The sequence below is a fragment of the Mauremys reevesii genome, linkage group 1, assembly GCF_016161935.1.
Source record: "Mauremys reevesii isolate NIE-2019 linkage group 1, ASM1616193v1, whole genome shotgun sequence".
NCBI classification, from domain to species: domain Eukaryota; kingdom Metazoa; phylum Chordata; order Testudines; family Geoemydidae; genus Mauremys; species Mauremys reevesii.
Window position 1 is genome coordinate 337,274,356 of NC_052623.1, and position 15,367 is coordinate 337,289,722.

General features: G+C 43.7%; 1 protein-coding gene across 23 annotated transcripts in view; it reads right to left on the reverse strand.

Moving 5' to 3' along the window:
- The window catches only part of MAGI2 (membrane associated guanylate kinase, WW and PDZ domain containing 2), a 1,074,597-nt gene that overhangs the window by 352,442 nt on the left and 706,788 nt on the right, over positions 1-15,367 (reverse strand). For 22 of the 23 annotated variants that reach the window (XM_039518176.1, XM_039518126.1, XM_039518238.1 and 19 more), the window contains one exon: positions 4,288-4,498. In XM_039518176.1, the coding sequence (XP_039374110.1) occupies positions 4,288-4,498 (211 nt within the window). Of the gene's footprint in view, positions 1-4,287; positions 4,499-12,465; positions 12,538-15,367 lie in introns of those variants that run through there. The other variant, XM_039518240.1, reaches the window with a different exon arrangement.

The window sequence follows — 15,367 nt, forward strand, 5'->3', positions numbered from 1 at the left end:
ATTTGTGGGTACAACTTTTTGAGGCGCTAAAGGAATAAAATTTTCATATCATTAGAAAATACTGAACAATTATCCATGTGAGGCTAGAAAGCCAGTATTGCTGCCAGGTGAACCCTTACAGAGGAAATTGTTAAGCCTTTTTGCTTCAGATGCAACGGATAGTCTAGTAGGTGTTGAATTGAGGACTGCATCAGTGAGACTCTGGTTTGACAACCCCAAATAGAGAACCGTCTCAATTTTGACAGGTAGGCAGCCCTGGTCAAGGGCTTTCTACTACTTAGTAAGACATCACAAACTTGCTCTGAGCAAGCCTGCTCCCTGGGATTTAGCTGTGTAGCTTCCAGGCTCTTAAATGGAGGGTCTGCAAGTTCAGGTGGAACAGCCAATTGTAGTCTTGGGAGACCAAATCCAGGTGCAACGGGAGTGAGACTGGAGTTGCCAATGAGAGGTCCAGTACAGTAGAAAACCAGTGTTGGTGGCTATTAATATAACCTGGGTGGGAGCCTGCTTGATCTTTAGTAGCACTCTGTGTTGGAGTGGGATTTGGGGAAAAGTGTATTAGAGATGTTCTGTCTAGGGTAGCAGGAAGGCATCTGTAATGGAGCCTGGACTGAGGCCGTGCAAGGAGTAGAATTTATGACATTTTCTGATGGACTTGTTTGCAAATAGATCTATCTAGGGAGTCCACCACCACTGGAAAATGCATTTGGCTACATCCGGGCAGAAAGACCACTCGTGTTGACTCGAAAATGACCTGCTCAGGCAGTCTGTTAGCTCATCTGCATATCTGGAACGTAAGAGGCCTCGAGGTTGATAGAATGGAACATTCCTGCTTCCTGACAAAAAAGTGATGAGCGAGCTCCTCCCTGACCGTTGAGGTAAAACATTGCTGAGGTGTTGTCTGTGACAACAAGCAGGTTCCCCTCCCCGGCCCCGATATGATGTAGGAAGGCCTGGAAGGTAAAATAAACTGTTCTGAGCTCTCTGAAGTTTATATGAAGAATTAGATCCCCTATGGACCATAGACCCTGAGTTCAGAGGGGCCCCAGGTGAGCTCCCCACTCTAGAACCAATGTATCTGAGACCAGAGTCATCAAAGATTGAGGGCGGAGGAAAGAAAACCAGAGACCAAGGCATTCCCCAGTACCAGGCACCAGCACCCAGAAGAAATGGGAACTGACACTCCAATAAATTATGAAAAAACTATTAATAAATGAAACTTACACTAAATTACCACTTCACTATATACAAGAGAAAAAACAAATTCCCTGAAAGAGAGAACACTTGCAGAAGCAAGCCAACACACTCTGACTACCAAGCATGGGTGGTAAGAAGGAACTCTGCCCTGGATACCATCATGCAACAGCACAAGGCAGCAGAAGGAGCATATGGTGCCCTGACAGGTACTGCTAAGGGGAAACTCTCTAACTCTGGTGCACTGAGCATCCATATACTTGAAGTGGATGGACAACTGCAATCACTTACGTTTCTTCCCCCCCCCCCCCCCCCCGGAGACACAATAGAAGCAATGGCAATTCAATCTTCCCTTCATTCTTTCCTGTCTAAAGTGCATTAACCCAGAGAGATTTGTGACCTTAAGAACCCCTCAGTGCCAACTGGCAGTGGGTTCAACATTCTATAACAGCAACTCTTACGAGCCTGATAAACTCACTTCACCAAACACACTGCTTTCATAGTATATATCTATAATTTCATGAGATGTATCAAATGAAAGCTTAGATCAGACTGGTCATCATAAGCACTGTGAGATGTATGTGTAATTGGTACATAAGGAATTGTATGTACCTACTAAAAATAACTTTTAAACTATGTAACCAGGAAGAGTTCACAAACATTTTTTTTCTAGACAGGAGATAAGATGTATATCTCTCTGTCACATGTAAATTAAGCCAACACAATGGAAGCCCCATTTGCATGTGAAGTCAACAGGAAAAACATGTTGCTGGGAGGGATGTGAAATCAACAGGGAGAACACTGAAGAACATTCAATGGGAGAGAAGAATCTTATCTGAGGGTGCACTTCAAAAGGGGCATTTCAAAGGTTTACTGCACTATATGAGGAAGGGAAAAGGACCCCTTTCTTATCCTTTCATTGAGGAGGCAAAAAGGACAGTGCTTTTTCCATTCATGAAAGTTGGATCCTAGCCATGTGGGCTAGTGATTCTGGAAGGCTGCTTTAGGTGAGAAATTAGACAAGAACTTTAGTCTGTTAAAGTTAAGATAGAGTCTAAAAACTGAGTTATACTTTTGGTTTTACATGTAACCTGTTGTTCTTGTTATCCTTGCTCACTAGTTCTTAAATCTTAATCTAGTAAATAAACTTATTTGCCTTCACAATCAGTAGATTCCAGTGCTGTATTGTCAGATCTGACCTGAGTTGTGCCAGTCAAACTGTGTATACTCTGTCTCTTTTGGAGACAGCTTACCTGATTATTTCTGTGAGTGTCCAGTGACAGGGGCTGAATACCTCAGAGGGGGACAGTAGCAGAGGGGCTTGAGGGCTGGTGTGTGTCTGTCACTAGCTGCACAGAGAGGGTAAGGTTTGCAGACATCTGGAAGTAACTGTAAGTCTGTGACCAAAGACTGTTGGTTTTAGGGAGGTGAGCTACAGCAGGCATCAGGCAAAACTACTTCATGTGAAGGGCAGGTAGTGGCAAAGTACCTCACAAGTGTGAGTACCCCAGGGAGCATCACAGAGCAGCACTCGGAGGTGAAAAAATAGTTGTGACTTCATGTCCATTCAATTACCTGTCCTAGTGTGGCTGCCATTTAGTCACTGCTATAACAGTCGTGTAAAGTCTACCAGTTCATTTCTCAATTGCCACTGAACAGTGATCAGAAAATAATTACTTTTGATTACTATATGGACATAGACTGGATTTGATCCACTGACCTAGAGAAAAAAAGATTCCATATCTCATTATCCATCTGTCATGGGGCAGGTCTCACCCCTGCAGCTCCTCCTGCTGGTCGTACAGGGAATTAGCGTTTCCAGCTTCCGGAGCGCCCTCCGCAGGCCGGTGTCCCACTTGCCGCTGGGCCCGAGTCCCTCCTGGACCCCGGTGCCCGTTTCAGGCTGTGGTGCTTCCGCCTGGCAGTATCCCTACAGATCTGTGTCTCTCCTCCCCGGGGAACCCCCACCCTCTATCCTCACCTCAGTCTTTGGCTACTGCCAGTCACCATCTAGCCCCTGCTCACTGGGGCAGACTGCAGTATAATTGCTACTTATCACTGGCAAGGGGGGTTTGGACCTGCTGCCTCTGCCTACCCTTGGGGTGCCCTCTGCAACCCCAGTACCTTTTCCAGCCTTTAACAAGGCCTGCAGCCTGTGGGGTTTCTATGCCAGAGCTCCCCATTTCCTCTGGCCTTCCCCCAGCCCTGCACCACAGTACCTTTCTTTTGGCCTTTACCAAGGCCTGCAGCTTGGGGGCGGGTTTCTAGGCCGTAGCTCCCCAGCTTCTCTGGCCTTCCCCCAACCCTGCTCCAGTCTCGGTACCCTGCTTAGCTCCTAGCAGCCAGGCCCATCCCGCTCCACATCTAGAGAGAGAGAGAGACTCTGTGTGCTCCTGGCCCACTGCCCTCTTATAAGGCCACATCTGTGGCTGGTTCCCCAATCAGCCAAGGCTTGGTGCTTTTCCTAGCAGCAGCCCTCTCGCAGCCTCAGCCTTCTACCAGGGTTGATTTCAAGCCCTTCAGGGCAGTAGTGGGTTGCCACCCTGCTACACCATCCCTGAGTCATTCAGGAGTTTTATTTTAAAATATTATTTGATCTGTGTTCTTAGGTTTTTATTTATAAGTTTATCGTCTATCTTTTTTTCTTGAAATTTAATCCTTTTTTTTTTTAAGAAAGAACACATTATATAGGACAAGGATTTAAGAATCTAGCAATTGTACTACAACATATATGAGCATGAGAGGCTGGTCTTCTACTGACGCCAAAGCATATGGCTGAGTTGTTCTTTTCTTAAATACAGATTAGTGTTTTCCACCTTTAACTATTGCCAGCAGAGCACCATGTTCCTTAGCTACCTCCCTTGAAAGCAAATGCAGCTTCTGAACATCAGCCAGTAATCTGGAAAATGTTACAAATTCCTGGCACCAGGCACTAAATTCCGTGTCACTTCCATGACATGCATGATCTTTCTGCTGGTTCAGAGTGGAGGATCTTGGATTGTGCGTTATGTAACATTCCAGTACAAAACAGTTTCCCCTACACAGTTAGACATACTTTTTAACAGAAAGAGAGAAAAAATATGCAAGACTCACTCAATAAAGTAGACTTCCCCTTTTTCTGTGTAAGCCATTTCCCAATTATCAGGCAATGGGCCCAACTCATCATTCTCTTCAGGTTTTGTTTGCTTTGTTACATCCATATTCTCCTTTGCTTCTTCAGGCTGACTGTATACTGGCGCAGGATAAGGCTGGGAAGAAATCTCACCTGAGGCACCTGTACTCTTCTCTTCATGTTCACTCGATTCTACAAGAGAAGAAAAAAGACTTTCTTATCCCCGTGTTCGTAACTCATTTACATAACGTGGAGGATTTTATTGCATGGAAGTCTGTGAAACTTCAAGTCTCCAGACAAATACAAAGGTTTTATTGGTTTTCCCTCCAAGAAGTTTTTCTTTCTACCTAGATTACAAAACAACAGCAACAAAAAACAACAAACATAACCAAGAAAATAAAAAATCAGACATAGAAGGGCAAACAAGCTTTTCATCGCACTGCAGCGCTTGTGGGGTTCTGTGGAATATTTACCGTATCTGCACATCATTGGTTCTACTCCTTAATGGTTCTTGCTTGCTCTCTCCCATGGGTTCTCCCAAATCAACTGCTAGCAGTGATGCGAAGGCAGCCTTTTATCCAGTAGTACTAGCTGTCATGGATCCACAGGACCAGTGCTACATCCCCAGCTTTGGAACTGTCCCTTGCAGGAACCCCTTTGATGTGCCAGATCCCCAGGGACCTCACTTTTTCTTCAGGGTAGGCCACATGGCCTCACCCACTCCTCGGACTGAACCTCTGGGCTTTAGCACTCCTGCTCCATACTGTGAGCTACGTCCAATGACAGAGAAAGACTCCTGGTGTAGAGTTGTCCACTCTTCAAGGACTAATGCGTTTCACCAAGTATTTATAAGAACACTCAAGCAATGTTTTCAAAAACAGTAGGGTTTATTAGTCAACTGGAACACAGCATAAGAAGTCCTTAGGTCAGAGGTTCTCAAACTGTGGTTCGGGGACCACCAGTGGTTTGCAAGCTTCATTCAGGTGGTCCACACATAGTTCCTGCTAAGGTACGAACCTAGGCGGCTGCACACAAGAGAATGAAGGGCCACCCAGCTAATTAGTGGAGCTGTCAGGGATGGTACTTGGTCCTGCTAGTGAAGGCAGGGGACTGGACTCGATGACCTTTCAAGGTCCCTTCCAGTTCTATGAGATAGGTATATCTCCATATTAAAAAATCTTGGAGTCACTGTGGATAGTTCTCTGAAAACATCCACTCAATGTGCAGCAGCAGTCAAAAAAGCTAACAGAATGTTGGGAATCATTAAGAAAGGGATAGCTAATAAGACAGAAAATATCATATTGCCTCTATATAAATCCATGGCATGCACACATATTGAATACTGTGTGCATTGAATACTGTGGTTGCCCCATCTCAAAACAGATACATTGGAATTGGAAAAGTTTCAGAAAAGGGCAACAAAAATGATTAGGGGTATGAACAGCTTTCGTATGAGAAGAGATTAATAAGATTGGGACTTTTCAGCTTGCAATAGAGACGACTGGGGGGGGGATATGATAGAGGTCTATAAAATCATCATGGGTGTGGAGAAAGTAAATAAGGAATTGTTATTTATTCCTCTTAACACAAGAACTAGGGGTCACCAAATGAAATTAATAGGCAGCAGGTTTAAAAGAAACAAAAGGAAGTATTTCTTCACACAATGCACAGTCAACCTGTGGAACTCCTTGTCAGATGATGCTGTGAAGGCCAAAACTATAACAGGGATAAAAAAATAAGTAGATAAATTCATGGAAGATAGGTCCATCAACAACTATTAGCCAGGATGGCAGGGATGGTGTCCCTCGCCTCTGTTTGCCAGAAGCTGTGAATGGGCGACAGCAGATGGATCACTTGATGATTACCTGTTCTTTTCACTCCCTCTGAAGCACCTGGCATTGGCCACTGTGAGAAGACAGGATACTGGGCTAGATGAACCTTTGGTCTGAGCCAGTACAGCCGTTCCTATGTTCTTATGAGGCCAAATAGAGCAACTAAGGGAAAACCGTAAGGACTGGGGGTTAACTGAGACTGTGATTGCCTTCAGAAACTTTAGTATTGGTGACTATGTGCGACGGCATCCTTCATTCTCTCTAAGGATGCCGTCGATCCACAGCTACGAGATGAACAGGCAGGTTTCCAGCAGAACAGATCATGCACGGACCAGATAGCAACGCTCCGCATCATAGTTGAGCAGTCTATGGAGTGGAACTCCTTGTTGTACATCAACTTTGTTGACTATGAGAAAGCGTTCGATAGCGTGGATCGAGAGACCCTCTGGAAGCTCCTTCGGCACTATGGCATCCCAGCAAAGGTGGTCAACCTGATCAAGAACTCATACGACAATATACACTGTAGAGTGATCCATGGAGAGCAGCTCACAAACAGCTTCCAGGTGCGAACTGGAGTCAGACAAGGATGCTTGTTGTCACCACTTCTCTTTCTCCTTGTCATCGATTGGATTATGAAGACATCCACTTACGAGCGTAGAACGGAATCCAGTGGACGTTGTGGACCCAGCTTGATGACCTGGACTTTGCCGACGACCTTGCACTCCTTTCGCACAGTAAACAGCAGATGCAAGAGAAGACCAACGCAGTGGCAGCCACGTCATCACAGGTTGGCCTCAACATCCACAAGGACAAGACCAAGATCCTTAGGATTAACTCCATCAGCAATGACCCAGTCACACTGAATGGAAGCCCCCTGGAAGAAGTGCAGTCCTTCACCTACCTAGGTAGCATCATCGACCAGCAGGGTGGCACAGACGCAGATATCAAAGTAAGGATTGGTAAGGCAAGAGCAGCCTTCTTACAGCTCAAGAACATCTGGAGCTCCACAGAGTTGTCTTTGGCAATAAAAATTCGACTGTTCAACTCCAACGTGAAATCAGTCCTACTGTATGGAGCTGAAACCTGGAGGACAACCAAAACAACCATCAGGAAGATCCAGACCTTCATTAATAGCTGCCTCAGAAGGATTCTCCAGATCCGCTGGCCAGACACCATCAGTAACATCCACCTCTTGGAGAGGACCCGTCAATTCCCAGCAGAGGAAGAAATCAGAAGGAGAAGGTGGGGCTGGATAGGACATACACTACGCAAGCAGCCAACTAACATCACTAGACAGGCACTGCGGTGGAACCCCCAAGGCAAGCAGAAAAGAGGCCGTCCAAGAAACACCTGGCGACGCGACCTTCAGGCTGATAGCAAAAAAATGGGCTATACCTGGAACCAGCTAGAGCGAATGGCCCAGGATAGAGGACTCTGGAGATCTGTGGTTGGCGGCCCATACCCCAATTGGGGTGACGGGCATGAGTGAGTGAGTGAGTGACTATGTGCGAGCCAGATAGATCATAGCTGGATTCTCAGATCACAGGTCTGTCAGTTAGGAAAGCAGCGTTGCCAACTCTTGTGACTTTATCTCAAGTATTGTGATATCTGGAGTTTTTCTTAAAGACGAAGCTTCTGCAGTCATATGATTAGATGAGAATCTCAGCTGTCATTAAACAACAACAAAAGCGTTTCCCAGATCTCATCATTGCAGAGAAATGCTTGAAAATATGAACCCTAAGGAGCAGAGGGCTTGCTATAAATTGTCATAAATTGTCATATCTTCATTCTCGTCAACGGCGCTATGGTCATTTACATAATTTGGAGGTCTGCCTCATAAAAACAGAAGGCAAATAAAAAGGACCCAATGTTTATTTAATTATTTTTTTAAAAAAGCTCAAGATTTCTAAGCCGATCTCAATATTTATTGGGGACTGATTAATGAACACATGATTTTGGCTATACTGGGAAACTCCTCTTGATAAGTGTAAACGTGAGAAATAAAGGCGCTATAATGACATTTTAACAAAATGCATTTCTGAATAGAACTACCCACATTTTACACTACAGAATCGACATTCCACTCATCTTTGATTTAGAGTCCAGCATTGTATTGCCATTTAATATTACATATTTTGTTTTGGGTATGTATGTTTCAAATGCTTTAGGTGAGCTATGTATCACCTTTCCTGATTCTCTTCCTATTAATATATATATTGATAAATAATGTTTGATTTAAAAATATAATTCTGGTAAAAAATGTTAAAGTTGAATAAAATCCAAAACATTACAGCAACTCGCTAACAAGGAGGAAATAAACCCCAAAGGCATCTTATAAATATCTGTCTTCAAATAACATCTTTGATTTAAAGATTTAAAACGATTGTTCCATAATATGTGCCCCAAAATACATTTGTCACTAAAGAAAATAATTAATTGACTTGATATCAGGTGAAACAGCCTACTGGAGATACTATCTCCAGACAGAAAAGTTTATATGGTCCAGTTTCAAAATATATTCAAAAGCAATTTAGCGCAGTACATCAACAGTGAGTGCCCTGAGAAGTGGCAGTGGAGGCAATGGGAAAACATCAGCCTCTTATGACATGTGTTAAACCTAGCACATTCAGGGGAAAGAAGGAACATTGAGACAGTCTGCATTAAAAATACATTTAAAACCACTGTAAATGGAACTAAGTTGGATCATTTTGTTTCCTCTACATAGTAACAAACCAAAACAAAGTTTAGCAATTGGCAAATTACTAAATTTGATGAATTACCCTCTGGAAATGTGAAGTGCTAGATTAGTGATACATTTTCTTAAGTTTCAAAAATACCCCTAAAATGTCTTATTTGATTATTCCAGAGCTTGATTCTTAACCCAAAGTTGCTGCTGGCAGTTCCAATTGTGTCGTTGTTGTTTTACTTATAATCTAACACTTGAAAGTTTCCACCTAACCGTGTAAAATGAGCGTGCCAAGTTGGGTTTTTATTTTAATGCTGCAGATTATTCATGCAGTAAAGTATAAAACCTTGTACTTTTGGAAGAAAAGAAACAATCCAGCTGCCCGAAGCAATATAGACAGAGAATAAACTAAATGAAATAATATAAAATATTGATTTTTGAATTGGTTTGTACACCTCTGGAGAAAAAACAGTTATAGCTCTTTTTATGTAGTATTGGTGTCATCATATCTGAGAGTCAACAATTCCTAGTCCTGCATAGGAACTAATACATCTCTTTTTAAATCATTCCTATATAGTAATAAGACAGTGCACTCCTCTGGGATTGTTGCACCTTTTGGCATGGTTGACGGCATTTGGAACTTGGCCTCTTGCTTTGCAGCGCAGCCGAGGGCATGCAATAATCCTTCTGAAACACTTTCCTTGTCATGTTTTATTCCTTAATTAATTTGAGCCTGATTATTTTTTTTCCTTTTTGGGGTGAAACTTGTAATTCTTGCAATAACTTCCAATTGTCTGGAGGGGAAGATGAATAATACACATAGAATCACAGAAATGAAGGGCTAGAAAGGACCTCGAGAAGTCATCAAGTCCAGCCCCCTGCACTGTGGCAGGACCAAGTAAACCTAGACCAGTGGTCCCCAATGCGGTGTCCACGGGTGCCACTCGCGTCCTGGCCCCCGGGAGAGCACCTGCTGGCATTTCGGTGGGGACGCCTCTCGATGACACCGCTTGTCGCTGACAAGTGATGTCATCGAGAGATGTTGCTCCCGAATTTCGGCAGGGACGCCTCTCGATGAAGTCGCTTGTCGACGGCAAGCGGCGTCATCGAGAGGCATTGCCGGCGGCATTTCGGCGGGTGCTCCACCGCCGCAGTGGTCCTTCGGCTGGCGCCCGCCAGCCAAGAATGTTGGGGACCACTGACCTAGACCATCCCTGAAGGTATTTGTCCAACTTGATTTGAAAAGCTTCCAATGATGGGGACTCCAGGACCTCCCTTGGGATCCTATTCCAGAGCTTAACTACCCTTATAGTTAAAAAGTTTTTCCTCATATTGAACCTCTACCTCCCTTGCTGCAGATTAAGTCCATTACTTCTTGTCCTGCCTTCAGTGGACATGGAGAACAATTGGCCACTGTCATCTTTATAACAGCTCTGAACATATTGGAAGACTTTTCAGGTTACCCCTCAGTCTTTTCTCAAAACTAAATGCTCCCAGTTTTTCCAACCTTTCCTTATAGGTTATGTTTTCTAAACCTTTTACCATTTTTGTAACTCTCCTCTGGACTCTTTCCAATTTGTCCCCATCCTTCCTAAATTGTGGTGCCCAGAACTGGACACATTCTTCTATCTGGGAACCTCACCAGTGCCGAGTACAGTGGGACAAGTAGCTTCTGTGTCTTACATACAACATCCTGTTAATACACCCCAGAATCATATTAACCTTTTTTGCAGCTACATCACATTGATGGCTCATATTCAGTTTGTGGTCCACTATAACCCCCAGATCCTTTTCACCAATATTATCACTTAGACAGGTCTTCCCAATTTTGAATGTTCCATGACATTATAAAAGCATGTTTCATATGGAGTTTAGAAAGGGGTAAAAACAGCTTTGGTAAAAAGTGTAGAGTCAGAGGTGGTGCTTGGTAAAGTATTGAATCCTGATGTTGGTTGCTAAGGAGGCTGATTTAACTTTTTGTTGATAGGAGTGCGAATTTCCCAACAGTATGTATAAATGTATGCTTTATGAGCACTACCACACATACTATGGACACCCTGAATCCAAATGATAAATTAATATGATGATAATAACAACAATAATAATTAGTATTATGGTAAAAGCTAAGGGTCCCAATCAGGATTAAGAACTCACTATAATAGGTGCTATGCAAACACATGCCCCAAAGATCTTATCCCCTAAACAGATGACAGGAAGGAGAAGACCTACAATATCCCAGTAAGTGATTATGGTGCCATTGATAAATGTCCTGTCACACCTTGGTTCTGTTCACTGAGTCTTCCTGTTTCTCTCTCCCTTTTTCAGGATGGGTCACTCCGAACTCTGTACACATCCCCCTCCTCTTCTCCCTCTACACCCTATCTCTTGATGACATCCTGGCCGCACAGAAGTCAATAGCAAAATCCCCACTGACTTCAACTGGGCCAGGATTTCACCCCTCATTCCCAAACATGACTTTGCCTCCCATTTTTATGCTGATGATTCACTAATCTACCGCCTTACTCTAGGTCCATCTCCCTCCATCCAAACTAAAATCTTTACCTGTTCTTCTGGCATCTCATCTTGGAACTTAACGTGTCCAAAACCAATCTTCTGATCTTTTCCACTAAACCCTCCCCTTTTTCTCCCAGCCTCTGTCACAATGGACAACAAAACTGTCCTTACTGTGAAGGACCTTGAAGATGCCTCTATTAGATTACTTCAGTGTTGTTGTAGCCATGTTGGTTCCAGGATGTTAGAGAGACAAGGTGGGTGAGACGATATCTTTTATTAGACCAACTTCTGGATAGTGAAAGAAACAAACTTTCAAGCTACACAAAGTTTGTCTCTTTCACCAACAGAAGTTGGTCCAATAAAAATATTACCTCACCTACCTTGTCCCTGCAATAGTTGATTATTTTAAGGGTTTAATTCAGACATGGGTTACTCAGACCAGGACGGGAGACAAGCTTCAGATAGGACCACTCACCCATACTTAAAAGGACATTATAGTTTTCAATCCCTTTCAAGTTTCCCTCTGAACATGGAGATTTCAACTTCCCTGGCTTGGTACAGGGAAGGGGGAAATTCAGGCAGCAACACTGAAACAAAAACTTTGGAGTAGATTAAAAACCTGAGCTCAGGGGAGAGACACAAGGACTGCAGGGTACAGACTGTCACCCCATACCAGAAGTAGGGCATCTGGATAAGTTAAGCCTACTGAGCTTTAGGTAAAAAAGAAGCATGTAGACTGCTGTGTTCAAAAATATTTTCTTGTTAGGCTTTGATTCCTTCTGTCAAGATTAAACAATGCTCTGTTTGGAAGAGGCAGTTTTACGTCCCTATATTCTCACACTGGCCACCACTCCCTGAGGGAAGAACTGTAAGGTCTGAACCCAGGCAGACCTGCTGAGATATCACAGTTGGCATACAGGGGGATGTAGCCTAGTATCCCAGTCTGAGAGGGGAAGAATCATAAGATATCACCCCAGGAAGGTGAAGGCCTAATAATTCTCCTTGAGTACACAAATCCAGCTCAAGCCTAATCTTGCCACTTCTTCCCGCACAATGTCTCCAAGATCAGAGCTTTCCCCTCTGCCTATACTGCCAAAACACTGTGACAAGGCCTGAACATTTTGCACCTTGATTACTGTCATCTCCTCCTCTCTGTCCTTGATGCCTGCAACCTCACTCTCTCAAATCATCTTCTTGACTCATCATTCTGACTACATCACCCCTTTGTTAAGTCACGCCATTGACTTCCCATCTTCTGACGCATCAGACACAAACTTCTTGTTCTCATTTCCATAGCCTTCAACAATATATATCTTCTGACTTGTCATCTCTCTGCAAGGTTGACTCCCACCTTCCCTCCATCAATGCCTGATTCTCTGCTTGCCTGACGAGCACTTTCACACTTTCTTTCAAGCCATTCCCTATAAGCTCCCAATCAACATCTGTAAAGCCACCACCTACAGCTGATTGGGAATTTTCTGTCAAAATGATTTCTTGATGGAAAACACAGTTTCTGCAAATTAAAAATGTTCTGCACTACAATTTTGCTGAAATTTTCAGAGCAATGAAACATTTTGTTTCCACTTGGTTTGATATATTGAAATATTTCAATTTGTTGTACTGGTCCCAAACATTTTGTTTCAAGTCTTTTCAGCATTAAACTGCATTTCCCCATTGTGGCATATGGCTTTATGGGAGCTGTTGTTATGGCTCCCATTCTCTCCTATGATTGGGCTGTCCGGAGGGACTACAGCTTTCCTGATGAAAAATGGACTCTCTCTGACCTAGCTGTGTGGTGCATAATAGCAGTCATATGACTGCGAGTACTTAATGGGAGATGTATTCTGGCCAGAGAGCCTAGACTACTTATGACAGAGGGAGCATCTGGTACCCAATCTACAAGTTGCATGATGCAACGTGCCACAATAAGTACAGTATATGCAATTTAACGTTGAACTGACTTGAAACAAAACCTTTCAGGCCAGTTCAACAAACTGAAAAAAAAGATTTTAATTTGAGAATGTCAAAATGGTTCATTTAAATTAAAAACATCAAAATTAGTTGTTTTGCCATTTCCAAATAGAGATATTTTTGAGTATTTAATTCTGTGAAAAATTGCAGTATTTTAATTGTTTTCATCTTGATTTGGGACTGCGATGATGTGCTGCTCTTTGTGGGACGGCATGGCTTTGCAGGCACTCTGCCTCAGTTCCCTCCCAGTTCTCCCAATAATTTACTCACAGCCCAGAGTACTTAAAGTAACATTCCCCTTCTTGTGTTCTACTTTATTAAGACTTAATAGAATACTGTCTTCTTTGGCCCTACTGGCCCAAACCCTTCCCTCTTGGGGCTTCCAATAAACCCTTGTTCCAAGGCTTCAGGTTTCTGGTTCCACTCCAGTTCTCTCAGAGCCATGGAGCTCTGCAAGCCCCACTGGTCTCTCTAGAGCATGCAGCATAAACTATAAGGCAGGTGGAGAGCTGTGATCACTACTACTGAATAGCTAAGAAGTACACATCTCCTGTTATATTTATTTGTTACTTCATCCTCCCATGTCCCACTTGTTTGTCTCATCCACCTCTTACATCTTGTCTTTTACACTGTAAGTTCTTCGGGGGCAGAGACTGTCATTTATTATGTTTGCATAGTGCTCAACACAATGGGGCCTGACTGAGTTCCCATTACTCTTTAAAGAGGACAGACCACCCCGTTACAGGGATGAAAACAAAACTCTACTTCGGCAATGGGATTCCATAGCTCTCCTTCATGGGACTGTACCTTGATTCACACAGGCCTCTCCAGCCTACCCAGGTTCCAGCCCTGCCCCAGATAGCCTCTGTAGTCCTTGCCCTCTCACACTTCTTCCCTTGGTTCAGGGGCCCCACAGCTCTCCTTCTTGGTGCTGTGGTTCAGACAAGATTCCCCAACCCACAAGTCTCTCTTCTGCTTCTGGATCCCATCTCAAAGAGCCTCTCTGCTGACTCAGTGCTCCCGTGCCATTCTCCTTACCCTCTACTGTCGATCCTCTCTCTCCTGCTGGGAGTTGACTAAGAGGTGAATTTTATCACGTTCAGGAAGTAGCTACCTGATTAATACTTGCCCCCCATTCTCCAGCTTGTCTGCAGCTCCCTTGAACACCTGTTTTCCAAAAGGGTCTATATCATGGAACAGGGGTTGACTGGCCCCAGTTCCCACCACCCCTTAGAGAACAGACCACCCTGTTACAGAGATTAAGACTAATATTGAAATATCAGCGTTTCCCATGGGATGGAAACTCTGATTTTTGCTCAATTCTACCACCTTTTGTAGGGATATTAAAGAAGGTACTAACGGTGATTCCCCCAAGGGACAGTGACCCCCCAGTTTCACCAAGTACAAAAATCTTTTAGTTCTTCTGTTAAAACTTGTAAGCTCCTGTCTGCAGAAACCATTGATTGCATCTGTCCTGTGAAAGACACTCTATTACTATGTAAAACTTACAAACAAGTTAATTGACTTTGTTCTTGATGTAAACTCTATGCTAGCCTTAAGCTGTAATTGATACAATGTAAACAAACAGACCCCCACCCTCTGTAATTACAGGGCCGGGAGTCTCAAATGAATTAACACACACCCCGAAAGTGGTGGAGACAGTTAATTAAAATATGGTTAAGATATGGAATGTATGTTGATGAATGCTTAATGTGCATGAATGGTTAGGGAGGTGCCAGCCTAGAAAGGGAGTATCCATCGGCCGAAGAATGTGTCAAGTGGACCACCAGACAACCCCCTGAGGGTAAACTGGGATCCACCCCATCACCTGGAAGGATGAGAAACACAAACGTTGGACAGTGTGAAGCCACCAGGAATGTGCCACTTTAGACAATGTGGAGCCACCAGGAATGTGCCATCTGCTGATTGAGTCAGCAACAGCAGGATGAAACAGCTCCCATAGACTAACATAGGAATTAATTCCTATAAGAATGAACTCCAAAGACTGAGGACTTTGAGTCTCTGGTTCTGCTGCCAACCTCCAGGAGCATCAGGTGC